A 17,788-nucleotide genomic window follows, 5' to 3' on the forward strand; every position below is an offset into this window, starting at 1 on the left:
AAGATATTAATAAACCTAATCAGCCTCCCCCGCGCGCCCCCCTCATGCGCGCGCACACACACTTTTTGTAATATTGGGAATTCTCAGCACATCAGAATAAAGCACTAAATTGTCTATATAATTTACAGCAGAAGGCACCTTGTCTGCTATTGCAAGGCTAAGGGCAACTTTAAAATGTACCATAGCAAGTGAGATCTGCAGAATTGCAGAATTGATTTCCCCCATTATGTAAAAAAGTTCTCTGCACCTGAAAAGCTATCACATTATACGGAAGGCCAATGCTCTCCTTCAATGGTCAGCATTTCCCTTGCTTTGCTAGCTTTCTATGTACATTTTTTTTAACATAGGGAGCCACTCATAGATTTATTTTCTAGAGAAGCTTGAGAGACGAACCTGAAGAATTATAATCTGCACTCACAAAATTATTACAAGGCATCTCCGGAAGACAAAAAAAAGGACAAAAAACAGGAGCTGTTTAACCATTGTTTGTGGCCATTGACAAACTTGAAGGTAAGCACATTTCTGCCCAAATAGTGGCAGAGGCAGTTTTGTACCCATCTCTGTCAGAGAATTGGAGGCACCAGACACTGGGGGTGGGGAAAGAGGGAAGTCTGCCTTGTACAATGCAGCTAATGAAAGGGCTGAGGCTACTTAAAGCAATTCTCTCATTGTTTAGCCAGGATAACGGACCTTTTTCACCTGCTTCATGTTGTTGAGAGGTTGGGTATTATAAATAGGCCTGATCCAAGGGGTTGGTGAGACTCTAACTGGGGTTGGTAGGATTAGCGTGGGTGAGGTACTTGTTACTTAATTAGACTGGCAAGCAGTCTGAGGAATGCATGGATACAGGGAGGCAAACCAGCCACTGAAGGCTGCATGGTCCCAGAGGACTGCTGGGGGTTAATATTAAGATTCAGTGCTCGAATCTTGACATTGCATGACATGGAAAGATGGGACTGAGGGGCAACATCTGCACAAGTTTGGTCCAGGCAAGGAAAAACCATCATGGCCTGTGTCCATGTGAACTTAGAGCCAAGGCAGGTTGCCCAAATGCTGGCAAACCCACTGGGCAGCCTCTTCAGGAGTGGGAGAGTTTAATGTGCAGTTCATATTGTAATTAATAAAATCTGTTTTAACCCACACATTTTGTCTGGTGTATTCATTTCAGGGTATGAGGCAAGGACAGTTGCTGTACAGAATCCCTTAAGAAGTAAGTGTTATCAGGGATTTTGTGAAAACACAAGGATACTCACATATCTCAGCCCTTTGTAGATTTTTTATTTGTATGATTTTCACAGACAGCAAGTTGCAGGGAAATTCCATCTGCAAAATAATGTCAAAAATGTTTTATTGAACTAGGTGTAATTGTCCAAAGATATATTACTTATTGGTTCAGCTTCCAAAGCACTGCAAGAGATTACAGAGAACAAGGACCAATGTGGTATAGTGTTTGAAGTGTTCGGCTAGGACTGATGACATTGGACCAGTCATTCTCTTTCAGCCTCAGGAACTTCATAGGATTGTTGTAAGGATAAAATATGGAAGGGTAAGCCCAAGCTCCTTAGAGGAAGATAAAAAATGTACTAGAGTGATAAATGCTTACAAATGTGATCATAGTGAGCCGTTTTTTGGTTGGAGCTGCCTTATTAACCTGAGAAGAAGACTAGGTTTTTCCAAGAAGTGTCAGTAAAAAAAATAGGGTGAGGTTCTTAAATTTTCATGTTACAGATATGTACAGTAATAAAAAACCCTTTTTTGTGTAACTTTTTAAAGAGGTAGAGTCATCTACCAATCCTTTGAGGTAAATATTATACAGTTAGAAAAACAATGAGGTGTCATGGAAAATGGCTATCTGCTTCAAGCTACGCCATCACCTCCAAAATACCTATTACAACTTAATCCACATAACAACAACATTCAATTTATACTCTGCCCTTCAGGTCAACTTAATGCTAGATAAGATCTCTAAGGATCTTATATAGCTCCCTCACAGCTGCTCTTCCAAATCTCAATCTCCTTCTGATTTCCTCGTTACAGTCTCCCTGTTGGTTGATGATTGAGCCAAGGAATAGAAAATCTTGGACAATATCTCGTCCAACTTTGTTTCCAATGTCTTATCAACTTTAAAATTGTGTAACTCTTCAGTAATAATAATAATAATAACATTCGATTTATATACCGCCCTTCAGGACAACTTAATGCCCACTCAGAGCAGTTTACAAAGTGTTATTATTATTACCATGGCCAAGTAATGGCCAAGCCAGGAAACGGTTAAAATGCTGCCACTTCATTCCCTCCTGGCAGCTTTCCTGCTGATTTGTTTTGCAAAATTGCTTGGTGTTTTTTACTCTTTGACATTAGGAAGGGGAAAACAGCCATTTAACCCTTTCCTGGCTTTTAAAGCCAGCAGGGAATAAGCAGCAATGTTAGGAGTAGTTCCTAGCTTTGAAAAAAGAGAGAGTGCATGCATACCCCGGAGGAAGGAAATGAATAGAGAAGCAGCCTTGCATCACTTTACTGATAAAAATGGTGGAAAAGAAGTTCAGAGAGCTGAGGACGGTGGGAGTGGTTGCTGGTGGACAGACCAATCAGCTTCTAGGGGAAAGGAAGGGGGGCATGAGGAGCATAATGGGAGTTTTTTACTCTGCACAGATATAACACGCTCCAGCAGTGACTGGACATCAGCTTTAAAAAAATCACAGCATGTGCACAGGGCAAAAACTGGGAGAAAGATGGACAAAACCCATTTCTGCTTCCCATGGCTCCCTTGCACATGTGGAACTCTGGAGAACATGGGAAGCAGAATAGATTTAGAAATGCTCTAAAATGACCATGCAGAAAACACCAGGGGGTGGGGAAGGAGTTAGAGAGGCCAGGGGCTGCCTCATACTCTACAGGAGATATGGGACATGGGGAGAGCTAAAGTTTTTAGGGTGCTTCTTCATTGTTGGGCATTCCTTCTTAGTGTTTTTGCAGTTCTGATGACTGCCCACTGTATGTTGTTATGTGAGGGGGTAGTGATCTGCTGAGTTTGGATGGAGCTTCTTTGCAAGTAGCAAGGATTAGAATGATTTTATTCTGGTCTTTTGTGGGGAGATACTTGGTGCGGCAGCCATAAGCACAGCTTGGGTCTCTACCAAGCTCAAGTGTCTCCACTCTACCTTCAAAAATCTCTATACTCTGTACAGTCTCACCTTCTCCCACCTATCAATGCAATGATAGGAAAAAGGAGGAAATACACAGGAACAAGCCCTTCCATACCTCCCATTCCGTCCCAACACAGCAACGAAGTCTATCATTGTCTCTCAGCCCCCTGTGGGGACTAAGTGGGAACAGAGGTATTGTGTTGCATCCAAATCTTTCCAGATAAGTATTCCATGTGGAAGGACCAATCTGGTCAGATTTTCAGACTTCACAGCAATTGAACCACCATATCGTTTGCTTTGCCTCTTCTGTTTCATTAAACGTTGGATTAACAGTTTTAACCTGTCCAGTCTCCCACTTTTACTAGTAGAAAATAGAGAAAAGAAAGACTAAGGTGATACCCTCCCCACACTTCTGATGAACAAAACTAAAAGATCCCCTACCCCCTCCTCCCTTTGAGATCTGAGACCCATTGATGGAAACCATGTGCCAATGGGTAAGTAGGGCCCAATGAAAAGCATCATGGAATGCAAAGTTGTAGTCTACTTTTTTTGTCTAACACATTTGACATTAAGAACTTTAGGAGAACTGCAGGCACTCAGGTGCAGAGGGCATTAAGGCAAATGCCTGTGTTAGCAGTCAACCCTGACCCTTATGCTAATAGGGAAGCTTGACTAAGGCGATATCATAAGCCTCTTTCCTCAAGTGTTTTAAACACAGAAACACTGCCTGGCGAGGCAGGAAATAGCTGCCAACCCCCAGCCAGGAGCTGAAAAATTACTGGCACGTGAGTCATGAGGCAAGATTAGCTTTCAGCCCCAAACCTTCAGAGATGTGCAAAGATCTTAAGACGAAGGGTCCTCCAGAAGTTCCTGATCACCTCCATACCCTGCTGATCTTCCCTTATCCACTCTCCCCATCTGGGCTATTCAGGGATCTGATAAGCCCCAGCCCTCCGGCCACCATGGGTTATCGAGCAGCTTCTACCTTTAGTAACACCCAGGAAGGTTTAATCAAGATTGGAGAAGAGCAAATGTTATCCCAATCTTGAAGAAAGGGAGGAAGGATGACCCAGGAAACTACAGGCCGGTCAGTCTGACTTCTGTTGCTGGGAAGATATTAGAACAGATTTTAAAGGGATCCTGCCAGACCAACCTGGTTTCCTTCTTTGATCGAGTGACCAGCTTACTGGATCGGGGGAACTCTGTTGACGTGATTTATCTGGATTTCAGTAAAGCTTTTGATAAGGTCCCCTATGACATTCTGATGGGCAAACTGGAAGACTGTGGAGTAGACTATAGGACAGTTCAGTGGATAGGGAACTGGTTGGAGGACCGCACTCAAAGAGTGGTGGTCAACAGCGTTTCATCAGATTGGAGGGAGGTGTCCAGTGGGGTGCCGCAGGGCTCGGTTTTGGGCCCGATACTTTTCAATATTTTTACCAATGATCTGGATGAAGGAGTGGAAGGGCTGCTCATTAAATTTGCTGATGATACCAAATTGGGAGCGGTAGCAAACACCCAAGAAGATAGAATTAAAATTCAACAAGACCTGAATACTCTGGAGAAGTGGGCAGCTGTGAATAGGATGCAAGTCAACAAAGACAAGTGCACAGTATTACATCTGGGCCACAAAAATGGGAAGCACAAATACTGGATGGGGGATACACTTCTGGGCAGTAGTATATGTGAAAGGGATCTTGGGGTAAGAGTGGACTGTAAACTGAATATGAGCAGTCAGTGTGATGCGGTGGCAAAAAAGGCTAATTCAATCCTGGGTTGTATCAAAGGGGCCATAGCATCGAAATCGCAGGAGGTCATAGCCCCTCTCTATACTGCCTTGGTCAGGCCACACCTGGAGTATTGTGTGCAGTTCTGGAGGCCTCACTTCAAAAAGGATGTGGACAAAATCGAGAGGGTGCAGAGGAGAGCGACGAGGATGATCAGGGGTCTGGAGACTGAGCCCTACAAGGAAAGGCTGAGGGCCTTGGGAATGTTTAGTTTGGAGAAGAGGAGGTTGAGGGGCAACATGATTGCTCTCTTTGAAAATTTGAAAGGCTGTCATTTGGAGGAGGGCAGGGAGCTGTTCCAGTTGGCAGCAGAGGGTAGGACCCGAAGCAATGGGCTAAAACTACATGCACAAAGGTACCGACTGGATATTAGGAAAAGCTTTTTCACCGTCAGAGTAGTTCAAAAGTGGACTCAGCTGCCTAGGGAGGTGGTGAGCTCCCCCTCACTGGCAGTTTTCAAGAAGAGGCTGGATGAATACTTATCAGAGATGCTTTAGGCTGATCCTGCACTGGGCAGGGGGTTGGACTAGATGGTTTGTATGGCCCCTTCCAACTCTATGATTCTATGATTCTATGAAACCTTTTCCATTTTTAATGTCTTATCCCGAGACAGCCATTAAGTTATTGTTTGGGGGCAGAAGATGTCATCCTGCCCCAGGGCACATTCCACAATATAATTGAGCTTCCCTTCACCATTGTTGTTTATGCATGTTCTTGGATCCAACGCCCACCCACCAATGTGTGCCTGAGCCTCTCTTCATGCCGCGGAGCACTGGTCGCTCAACACTGCTACCTCACGGACATCCCCTCTTCTAGACTGGCAGTTATCATTCAATCCTGCATTCCTCTCCATTTTCCCTCCCTGTTTCTTAACTAGCTCTGTGTGTATGCTGTGCGTGTTCTTTGCATGTTTGCCTTTCTACTTCCCCTTAATAAAACCATTTTTTGGGAACATCTACTTGTCTTTATTAAGAGTTCTCTAGTGGAATGATCCTCATATAGGTGGAGAAATCTCACATAGTTACCCCCAACACACACGGCTTCTCCTTGTATGCTAATTCCCCCAAATCACAAGGATACCACCTTTAGGGCAACACCAGTCACTTCCTTTTGCAGTCTGTCCAACTGGTCCACTGAGAGTGAAGATGCTGTGAATAAGGGCATTAGACAAACTACACCTCACATTAAGCCCAGAAAGAATTCTCCTCTGTTTCTGGGATTTTCAGTTCTGAAGTTCAAAGCAAGATAAAAGATCAGCGCTGAGATGACAGAGCTGAGACTGATCCCACTGGCTCCTTCCCTTTCTTCCATTCACAGGTTAACTTAAAAAAGAAAAACAGGAAATCCTCCAGGATGAGTGCAAATGATTATTAATGGAAATAAAGGGAGAATTATAGCCTGAAAAAAAATCTTAGGAAAAGATTTGGTCTGGAATGAAAATCTCCTGGAGGAAAGACACAGATTATCCAGGTTATCCAGCAGCAACATGGCACTGATCGACCTTCCCTGCCCCTCCCTTCAAGGCGGAATGGACAGTTGGTCACTGTGAGAATAAGTGTCACTGGAAGGGGTGGAAGAAGAAGTTGTCTGTTGACCAATCAAACTTCGATAAAGCCCTGGAAGACTTCACTCATTGTCTTTCAGGGCTAGATGTTCTCTCTTTCTGTGTAAATGGTAAACACAATAATAAATGAAGCTATTATTTATTATTGGTACCTTTCCTGCTGCCTGCTCAGGTAGGGTTTCTGGGAGTGGTGCAGTAGGGATATACCCTTTCAAGTTCCAGGGCTGTTGCCAGGCTCTGGGGCCAAGCTATTATTTATTATTGATACATTTCCTATTGCCTGCTCAGGTAGGGTTTCTGGGAGTGGTGCAGTAGGGATCTTGATGGCTGGAGGAGAGCCTTCTGGCCCCCACGAACAACGAACATGTTCATGACAGGATCATGTTTGTCAGTGTTCCTTGTTCATTGTTCGTGGATGGCAATGAACAACGAACAACATTGTTCATTTTTTTTCTGTTCATGCCCATTTCTAGTCATGACTTTCCAGAGGAATTTACCTTTGCCGCTAGACAAGGGTGTAGAGTGGTAAACTATATGTTGATTCCCCCATTTCTTATGAGACAGGTGAGTTCATTCAAAATCAGGGAGCATTCAGAAAGTGATCATTTCCCCTTGATACTGTTTTTTGGCCAGTTTTTCCCCCTCAGGAGTTTGGACACTGATGTAGCCAATTATGGGAATGAAAAAAATTGGTCGTGTAAAGCGGCTTGCAAGGCTGCAAGATTTCTCAACTCGGATATTTTAGCAGAATATAAGGCATTGTCAAGGAAGTCATCCCAAACTTCAAAGTTAATTCATTTATACGATAGAATCATGATTCAGCTTGTGGGTGCTCTTGGGGTGTAACCATCACAACAGCCAGTTCATAAGCAGTTAGGTACTCCAAGGTGGTTTGATAATGAATGTCAAAGGATGAAAGCTCAGGCATTTGCTATAAGCAGTATAGCAAATTGAACTTATCAAGACCACCACTGATATATTTGAGCTAAAGTATCAATTAAATCAAACTGTTAAAAACAAAGAGCTTTTATGCAAAAACATTGGGATCTTCTTCTTCAGGCCACAATAAATAATTACACAAAGAAATACTGGGCTTTGATCTCAGACTCATTGAATAAGAAGGTGGCCTTAAACAGTCCTATTATAGCAAATAAGTGGTATGGTTGCTTCTCATCTATCTTCCATAAGAATGGAGTTAGCCTGTCAGAGGAAACCCTTCTCAATCTGGCTGATTGTCCTGAATGGCCCCCGGTACAGGCTGAGGAGGTAGAATCCCTTATTGAGCACCTTAAGGTCAGAAAGGCTCCTGGGCCTAATGCAATTCCACCTGAATTGTTCAAGGCATTCTCAGAGTAGTGGGCTCCCTTTTTGGCCACTCTGTTTACTGAAATAGACAAGACAAGGTTAATGGCCGATGCTTGGACAAACGCGATATTGGTGTCAATATCTTAAAAAAGGGAATTGTCAACTTCCAACTAATTACAGACCCATCAGGAATTTCCTGTCTATTGCAGGAAAACTCTATGCAGGATACCTAGCAAATAAACTTAGTGCATGGGTGTCAGAGTGGCAAATTTTGGAATCAGAAGAAGTTGGATTCTGTCATGAGAATTCTACCTTAGATCATTATGTAGTGCTTAGCCATCTTGTGAATAAATATAAGAAAATGAAAGGCTCCAAATTGTTTGTGGCCTTTCTAGATCTTAAGGGAGCTTTTGATTCTGTTTCAAGAGAATTACTTTGGAAGAAGCTTATAAGTGCTGGGACAGGTAAGAGATTGTTATTTTTGATTTAAAAGTTACATCAAAACACTACTTGTCAGGTTAGATGCTCTTGTGAAGATCTAACCAAAAATTCCAATAAATACTAGGGTGAAACAAGGTTGTATCTTAGCCCCACTATTATTCAACCTCTTTATAAATGATCTGGCTCCCTTCTTAGAGGATATAGATGGCCACAGTCCCAGACTTAGGGCAATCCATGTTCCACTGCTTTTATACACAGATAATGCCGTTTTACTTTCCCTCTCACAAATTGGTATGAAACGACTACTATCACACTTTTATGATTACTGTGAAATGAACAAATTGGCCCTGAATTTTGAGAAATTGAAAATGATGATTTTCACAAAAGCGTGGAAACCCTTAAAATGGAAGATAAGAGGTAATAGGGTTGAACAGGCCAAAAGTTTTTGTTATTTAGGAATCCATTTCAATTACAGAGACAGCTGGGTTCCTCATAGAATGGAATTGACAAAGTCTATGAACTGCAATGTACTTGCACTCACTCACTTCTATTTTACCAAGGGTAATCAATTTGTGCCTGCTGCTATTAGAGTAATCACCTACAAAATTAGTGCAGGATTGTGTTATGGAATACCTATATGGATTATGGCTTTCAATAAGAAGTGAAGAGAATACAATCTAACTTCCCATGTGTGTCTTATGCAGCTGTCTGTGTTGAAACCAATCAAAGACTGCTTGAGACTAAAGCATGGATTAATACTATCAAATTTTGGTTACACCTACATTTTAAGAATAATGAGGATAGCCTCATCTTTCATATGCTGATGGAGTCTCAGCCATCTATGTGGCTAAACCACATAGAAGAGAAAATTAACTTAATAGGGATTAATATCGAAGATTTATTTTCCCTTACAGAAAAATCAGCTTATGCACTAATTAGACAAAGTCTCCTTGACACTGAGATTCAGAATCTTAGGAGTCTTGCAAAAGGCAGACTCTTACCTCTGGGGTTGAGGTTTTTACCCCATGGGTATAGGGCAGAGTACCTTACCTGTTTAATGGTCCCACATTATCACAGAGCTTATTTGCTAGCTCGGTTTAATGTGCTACACTCGACAATACTTTATGGGCAATTTCACAAAACGCCATACACTAACAGGTTATGTACTTGTGCTCAGCGGGACATAGAAACTCTGGAACATGTTTTCCTGTACTGTACTTAATATTGTGATATACACCCAATTTATTGATCCGTTGCTGAGAGAGCAAATAGGGAAACCTGATGAATGTCAAATTATTTTCCTGTTGGCTAATCAGAACTAAAAAGTCATCAAAACTGTAGTTAAATTTTTGTATCTTGTGTCTATGATGTGAGCTATGTATTTGTAGACCGAACTGTGATTGTGTGGAGTGTTTCTGTCATTAATATGGATGTAATGCCAATTAAAGTCGCTGCTGCTGACTTAAGCATTTCTTTTTTTTAAAAAAATATTTTTATTAATATTTCTGAAAGGTTACAACTTATCCTAATAATGGAAATGTTTCATTTAGTTCACAACAAATCAAAGTGAGAAATACAGGCATCTCAACAATGTCAAAAAAATTTAAGCTAGTTAACTTTAAATAACATAACATATAAATGCTAGCAGATTTAGTCATTCTAATCTGTGAGATAACTTGAGGTTGTATATAGATATGGGCAAAAATAGAAAAAAAGAACCACGTAATTTGTAGTTCATCGCGTTCCACGAACCATAAACCATGAGCATCCATGAACTTTTCCCTGGTTCATGAATCGGTTTGTGGTTCGTGGTTCGTGGCATTTCAAATGCCCAGTGCTGGCTGCTGAAGCCGGCGCGGGGTGTTTGAAACTGACAGCCCCCTTCTTCTGTCGCCCTGAATGGGGCTGTCAGTTTCACACATTTCGTGTGGGAATAAATGGATTGGCAGCACCAGCCTGTCTGGCTTCACAAACCGCTCACAACTCTCATGAACTGGGAAAAAAAGTCATGGAGTTAGTGGAAAACGCAGCCTCATGAACCGTGTTTTCATGAACCATGAAACAGCCTGGTTCATGCATTTTTTAAATTCATATTATGATTTGTGCCTAGCTCTAGTTGTATATGTAGATATTATATGCATTTTCACCTTATAAATAACAATGTTATTGTGACTATATTGAATAAAATTAACTAGGATACTCTATAAAGTTTCATACTGTTATTGAATCCCTTCCTTCCCTATTTTCCCACCCTCCCCTACTAAAGAGGTTGTAAATTCCGATAAATAAAATTCAGCAGAACTTTGTTATATTTAAATCTCCCCCTTTAACCTCCCAAATAGAGTTACTAACTAGAATTTTTCAATTTAATTCAACATACACACATCCTCCCATCCACCCCACATTATTAAACACAAAGGTATTATTTGTTACTTCCTTAGGTATATAGTACACCCATAAGAAAAAGGAAAAAAGAAAGGGAAAGAAGTTCTAATGAAATAATCTGCTTAAACAGTCTTCTGGACCATTATGAGGTTTTTGTGTCTCACACAGGTCATTGGAATTAGTTCCAATAAGGAAAGGATATTAGTAATCTAGAAGGCAAGAGAAAATAAGCCCTCCCCTCCTTTCTCCCTAAACCTCAGCTAGATGTAAAAGGTAAAGGTAGTCCCCTGTGCAGGCACCAAGTCATTACTGACCCATGGGAAGATGTCTAGATGTGTTGTATATTAAAAGTCTAAGCCATAACTTCTTTGAAAGAAATTCAAGAAGATCTTGTCATAGGTAATAGTAGGTTTTTTAATATATAAATAAGCAATAGCGCAGTCAGGCACGTCAAACTGGGATTTTGCTGCCCTTTGGAGGAATCAGTCTGCGTCATCTTTCTTTTCTGTGATGATTTATTAGGGTCAGTGAGTAAAGGGATGTGAATGTCTTGCAACAAGGCTAGACCCAATTCCTGATCTTCTGCATAATAACTTCATCTTTATATCTTACTGGTAATTTTATTAAGTTTGTCCATTTATAGTTCACGTTTGCTTGCCTAAGTGCTTCCATGATTGCTTTGAGATCTTGACATTTATTCATTATTTCAGATGGAATATCAGAAAATATTAAGATCATTTCACCTTGAAAGGAGAACGAGCCTCGGGATCTGGCTGTTTCTAATATTATCTTTCTTGTTCTCTAGTCAGGGAAAACTGCCAGAATGTCTCTGGGGTGATTAAGGGATCCTAGATGGAAAGCTTTAGAGATCAAAGAGGCCACTCTGTCTTCTAACTGTAGTTCCTGAGCAAGCCAGTTTGCAAGGAAGATTGCTGATCTTTATTAAAGCCTCTAAATTTTAGGTGAAGTTGCCAAGCTGAGACTTCTAAGTTTAGAACTCTGTCATGGAAGAGGCCATTTTCTTTTTCAAGAGAACAGAACTCTTCTTGTAAAGTTGTACCAAGCTTTAATGCACTCTCTGCCTTTTGAGTGACTCTTATCAAAGAGTTTTTAAGTTCGGCAAATTTCTCAAGTAAGGGATTCATAAGAGCTGTCATGTTTTCTATTATTATCTGTTCCATATTCCCAAGTAGAGAAGTTAACATAGAATCATGGGGGGGAGGGCAGTCTGCGTGCTTACCTTGCTTCCCTCGCTTCCCTCGGTCACCATTTTGTCTGCACTGTTGATTGGGAATGCTGTAGCTTTAGATGATGAAAAAAGTCCTGTAGTTGTTTTGAAGCTTTTGGTTTTGATTTGCTTTTGTCGAGCCCTTGTTTACCTATAATTTTCTGCTTTTGAAAGTAGTTTTGGCAATGTTTAAAGAGGTTTAGGGATCAAAGACAGATGGAGCTCACTCCTCAGGAATCCTCCTGAGGATTCCTGAGGAGCCATGCCCCCTCAAGCATTTCTGATACTGTTATTTAATTGAATGTCAAGTGATAATCTTTTAATTGCCATTTCATTTGGGCTGGTTTCAGAAACAGGAAGCAGATTGACACATGCATGCATGCTGAATAAACAATTTTAAATTTGACAGTGATGAATTTGTAGCATACTGATTCATCACACTTGGAACTCAATGACGTATTTAAAAGTCTGGTGACTGAGAGCATAATCCACTTGCATGTCTTCATCTGCAAAAGCTTCCTTGCATTTAGTGGGACTTATGCAAGAGCTTGGTATGATAAGCAAGAGCTTGGTATGGTAAGTACACATTGTAAGTTTCCATAGCCTTGAGATCGCACCAAGCATCTCTTGCTTGGTTTTTATAAAGTGCATTGTCTCATTAACCTTGTCGCAAAAAAAGGAATTGTATACTACTGTTTTAGACATATTTTGACAAGATCCTGTCAATTTATCATGATGCTGTCATTCTAAAAAAGGAATTGTGAAATAATAACATACAAAAAAGACAATCCCCATCCATTAACAATTTCTACAATTTATATAATATCATTACAAATACTAAATTCAGGATTTACAGCAGTATAACCTAATTGTTTCTGTTCAACACCACAGAGATAAGACTATATCCATATAATTAATCAGATCAGATCAGATCAGATCAGATTATTTATTTACAGTTAATAACCAGTACAGACTTATAAAAGCGTAAGTATCATACACAAAATACACCACTTTGTAAAAATAATTATATAAAAACTTGGCAATATAAATACAAAAGTGTGGGCTTTCAGGATTAAAAATAAAAGCAGATGTTACTCCTTTGCACATTCCCTGCGGATTCTACAAGTCGCGGCTAAAAATCTGGCACTAGCCAATGTGATCTGGGGATCGGCACCTAACAGGAGCTTACTAGTTAGCTCTGTGTCAGGGAGGCTCGAAAGCTTCTTCAGTACAGGTTGGATATGTTTTATACGTATTTCGTGGTAGAATTTACAGGCAAGCATAACATGCTCAATATAATTAATCCAAAATAGTAACTCTTCCTGCTTTCTTCCGTTATATTTATATTCTTTAAGAAACACACAGATAAGCAGCTTTATTTGAATCATATATTATAAGAGTAGTTTAAACAGGAATTGTTTCTTAGAGACTCTAAAAGCTATTGAAATGGAACTAACACAATACACATTCACCAAAATAATGACTGAGGTTTATAAAAAATATAGAATAGAATGTTGTTTTTAGCTATGTTTCCTTACCATTTTTACATGGTCAGAAGATTCCATTGTAGTCACTGTAGTGTGGAAGCCAGATATGAGTGGCACTTGCACATTAATACTTTGCAAAACTCCTTCTAGAAATATTTGCAGCTTGCAAACTGACAAATATTTATGAGTTAGTGCCTGAGGAATACTCCCATAACCCCACCCTCTTTGATGTTCAAACAAAAAGAGTGAAGATCCAGAAGTGAGGAAATGAAGGCTGAACTACAGGTTATGTGTGGTTCCATTATTCTTATTCCCAAGAGCTTTTAAAAATCAAGTACATCATCTACAGATGACTTTATACAGAGCAAGGAACAAGCTATTCTTTCTGCCCATAATTGTGTCCCTCTCCCAAGCTCCGTTTATCACCAAGAGATCAAAAACAGGATCTAAGCTCTAGAGAGAAAAGTATTAAAGAACAGAGGGGGCAGGGGGAAATCTTCAGCAGATAAACTGATAAATAAATCATTATGTAGGACCCAGAAACCTAATTAAAGGATTCCATGTTTGGGCCATTAGCAGCATCTATCGTATGGCATAGGAAGCATGATTATAGGTGATTGTGAGCTCGTTCTGCTGGCTAGTGTTTGTGCAGGAGTGAAAACAACAAAAGCATACACTTGGTTTATATGTTGAAAAGAAATAAGAGTTCTTTATTGCAGGAACTCCATACTCTGATAGGAAAGGAGGAGAGATAGATCCTATCTAGTCTAAGGATGGACATGGATGGCAAGACAAGGCCTGCATCCATGCTGCCAAGATGGCAGGAGAAGAAGGAGAGAGGTGTTGCCTGAAACAAAGCCAGGAAGAGGAGTGAGAGGAAGTTAGGAGGAGGAAATCCTGAGAATAGCAATCTGCAAATTAAAGGACGGTCAGAGCAGTAAACAATAGTAAACAGAAAATAGAGTGCCCTGACCACTCTATCTTTGGTTTGTCCCCCTCTGAAACCTGAGGAGACAGCACAAAATCCTCCCCTTCCAACATAAACAGCTAAGGGAAGGGTTAAATAGTGCTTCCCCCCCTCTCCTTTCCTGATGGCTGTCTGCTTAGTCTGGATAAGAGCTCTGTAAATGTTACCTACACCTCCAAATATGAGAGCTGAAAGAAAGACAAGTACTAAGAAACAAAGCTTGGAGATCAGTGAACATATTTCTGAACCATTCTAATTAGTAAATAACAATAGCAGGCGAGGGGGCTGATTGTATTTAGGGGATATAATAAGAGATGGTTAACATTTCTCCATGCACCATTTTCCCAAATGCTTCCACTACAGCTATTTGGGAAAACACAAGTGTGATGTGCATGCTTGTCCCCCTCCTCATTCAGTGGGGAAGAGGGTTGCTTTTCTTTTTGCTGCCAAGGAGTCACCCTGCATTCCTCTCCTCAGAAAAGGGGGGGACACAAAACCCCAGAACTGGAAGTTGTTTAGCATCACCTGGTTCCTTCTTTGCTTAGCAGACACTTCCTTCACAGGCTGGGGGTGTTCTACTCATTCTTCTTTGGCCATTGCCTCTGGCTCCCTTTTAAAACTGTCACATCCATGGCCAGCCCATGGGTGGTCCTAGCCTCAGGTGTGGCAAACAAGATCTTGTAAGAGGTCAGCCCACAGTCCAAGGATTGCCACACTTCAGCCTTTTCTTCTTCTCTCCTTGCCCCCTTGTCACCAATTACTGGCTTCTTCTGCTCACACTGCAGCTTTATTTGGCCTTCCCTTACCCCCTCCCCCATGCCTGCACAGCTAATTGCTGGTGCTGGTTGTGTGTGTGTATATCCCAAATCTGGTGCATCACCATTTGCAGTTAGTGTCAAGACACATACATGGATAGTGTTGCCAACAATGTGGAGAAAAAGATGTCTTGTCCCTTTAACAGAGGCTCAATGGGATGTTACTTGTCAAGTGATGTTATTTAGATGAAAAGTTCTGGAGATTGCCCAGATGTTCTGATGTTCTGATTCCCCTCATTTTTGATAGTGTAACTTCCATGATCATCTTGAAGCTGGTGGCCAATTTTAAGGCTCCTAACTTTATTTTCTGATGTTATGCTTGCCAAAGATGGGCAAATGAACAGATACATCCTTTTATAATAATAATAACGTTTGATTTATATACCACCCTTCAGGACAACTTAATGCCCACTCAGAGTGGTTTACAAAGTATGCCATTATTATCCCCACAACAAAACACCCTGTGAGGTGGGTGGGGGTGAGAGAGCTCCAGAGAGCCGTGACTGACCCAAGGTCACCCAGCTGGCTTCAAGTGGAGGAGTGAGGAATCAAACCCAGCTCTCCAGATTAGAGTCCTGCGCTCATAACCAGTACACCAAACTGGCTCTTTTTATCATTATAGATTGACCCTGGTCTGCTCTGCTTAATATCACCTCAATGTACTCTGTAATTCCAGTGTCCTGAAAAATAGCTTGATCTTTTTACTTTTCCCAGAATGCCAGAATGGTGTTAAAAAGCTACACTTCAGATCACAACATTATTACAAAGGAAGCAGACAAAGGGGATGCAATTGTAATACGGAACAGACAGGATTATGAATCTGAAGTATATAGATAGCTTAACAACAGACTATATTATACTCCATATAATATGACCCGGTTAAATATATTCAAAATGAGATCAGGATTGTGTCAGAGGATGGTGAAAGTAAGGGCAACAACTCACCACATGAGACAAATCCAGCCCTAGAGCATTGGTCTTTTACATCTTCTTTCACAAGACTATCTCCCCCGCCCCCAGCAGACCCATTGTCTTGGGCAATGATTTGGTCTGGGAATCAATCTCCAAATACATGGGCTTTTTCCCTCAGGCTATTTGTTTCCTAGATATTATATTTTCTATGCACTGCTGACTGCATAAAAAAATTGGCTGAAATAACACATTGACACAGATGTCCTTTTGACGACCCTCAATGTAACCTTTGTATAATATCATTCAAGTGGAGCCATTTTCTATTATAGAAAATACTTTAAATGAAAAACAGACAACTTCCTATATTTTTTCTTATGGGATTATCAGAGATAGCATTGAAAAAAAAATTAAAAGTGTTGCCATGGCACCTGAAATAGCCAACCTATATATGGTCACTTTGAAGAATGCTTTGTATACTCCACTGCCAATCCGTTTTTGGAGTTCATTATTACTTCGTAGTGCTTCATTGATGACATTGTCTTGCTATAGAAAGGTAGCCAGGATAATTTATTGGCATTCCATAACTTGCTTGATATGCAGTATCAAGTTTTAAACTACATGCAAATGAGAGACCAATTAATTTCTTCAAAGTCATGGTTATCTTAAAGTATAGAGATTTTTATGAATTTATATAAGAAACTCACAGATAAAAATTCATTCCTTAGATATAGTAGCTGTCATCCACTTAATTTAAAGAGACATTTGCCTTACAGACAGCTTTTGAGGATTTGGAGAAACAGTACCAATGTACAGGACTTTCACAGAAAGGCCACTCTTTTAAAAGAGAATCTGGCAACCAGAGGTTTCCCATAACCGGCACTGTGATCAGCATATTCCAAGGCCACTGCTTGTAATTAGAGATGGGCACGAAATGGGAAAAACCAAAACAAGCATTTCGTGTTTCGTTGCATTCCACAAATCATGAATCATGAACTTTCATGGAATTGTCCCGTTTTGCAAAACGATTCGTTAGTTTTGTGATTCATCAGAACCCAGGGCACTTCAATGGACCCCTTCATACCCAGAGATAACAAAATCGCAGGGAAACTTCAGCAGGCTCTCCTCCACCTACCTGCACCCAATAAGCCAGCAAGAACAAATGCTCTAAATAAGAATATAAGCAAAGAAAATTAAAGGGGAAAAAGGTAGGCCTCAGTCAAGCTAGGCCCCAGAGCCAGGCAATGCCCTGAGACTGGGGTTGGGTGGGGTGGAAGAAAGAAGGCACCCTCACCCAATAACCTTCCCAGCAAGGCCAAGAGCTGAAAATAAGAAAGAGGCTTTTCAATCTCTTTTAAAGCAGCAGCAAATCCAGCCAAAAGCTCCCAAATCCACTCTCTCACTCCAAGCAACAGGTCCTCCCTCTCCATCTGTCTACTGGAACTGAAAAGCACGAGGCAGAGAGCTGTGCCTTATATAAGAAATGCTCACATGGAGCAAAACAGGAGGTCTCTGGTTGGGAGACAGACCTGCCTAACAGGGTTTGGAGAGATGAGACTGGTGTTTCCATGGGCCATCTCCTCAGTTGCCTAGGGGATTAACCCCCCTGCTACTTGCTGTGTATGGCAGAATGGAAGCTCTCCAGTTGGCAGGGAGAGCTGCCTATCAAGGTTATGTGGGCTAAGATTGGGGTTTCCAATGGCAACAAAAAGGTCTGCAGACATTCCAGGCCTATGTTGCCTAGGGAATCAATG

At 41.0% G+C, this 17,788-nt stretch overlaps 1 protein-coding gene across 4 annotated transcripts in view; it reads right to left on the reverse strand.

Moving 5' to 3' along the window:
- The window catches only part of LOC129324358 (cytosolic phospholipase A2 epsilon-like), an 84,644-nt gene extending 71,171 nt beyond the window's left edge, over positions 1–13,473 (reverse strand). For 3 of the 4 annotated variants that reach the window (XM_054971586.1, XM_054971585.1, XM_054971583.1), the window contains exons 1-2: positions 13,395–13,473; positions 1,254–1,323 (exon numbers count right to left, since the gene is read on the reverse strand). In XM_054971586.1, the coding sequence (XP_054827561.1) occupies positions 1,254–1,323; positions 13,395–13,421 (97 nt within the window). In that variant the 5' untranslated portion in view covers positions 13,422–13,473. The remainder of the gene's footprint in view (positions 1–1,253; positions 1,324–13,394) is intronic. The other variant, XM_054971584.1, reaches the window with a different exon arrangement.
- Positions 13,474–17,788: the final 4,315 nt, after the last annotated feature.

The sequence above is a fragment of the Eublepharis macularius genome, chromosome 2 (assembly GCF_028583425.1).
Source record: "Eublepharis macularius isolate TG4126 chromosome 2, MPM_Emac_v1.0, whole genome shotgun sequence".
Taxonomy (NCBI): domain Eukaryota; kingdom Metazoa; phylum Chordata; class Lepidosauria; order Squamata; family Eublepharidae; genus Eublepharis; species Eublepharis macularius.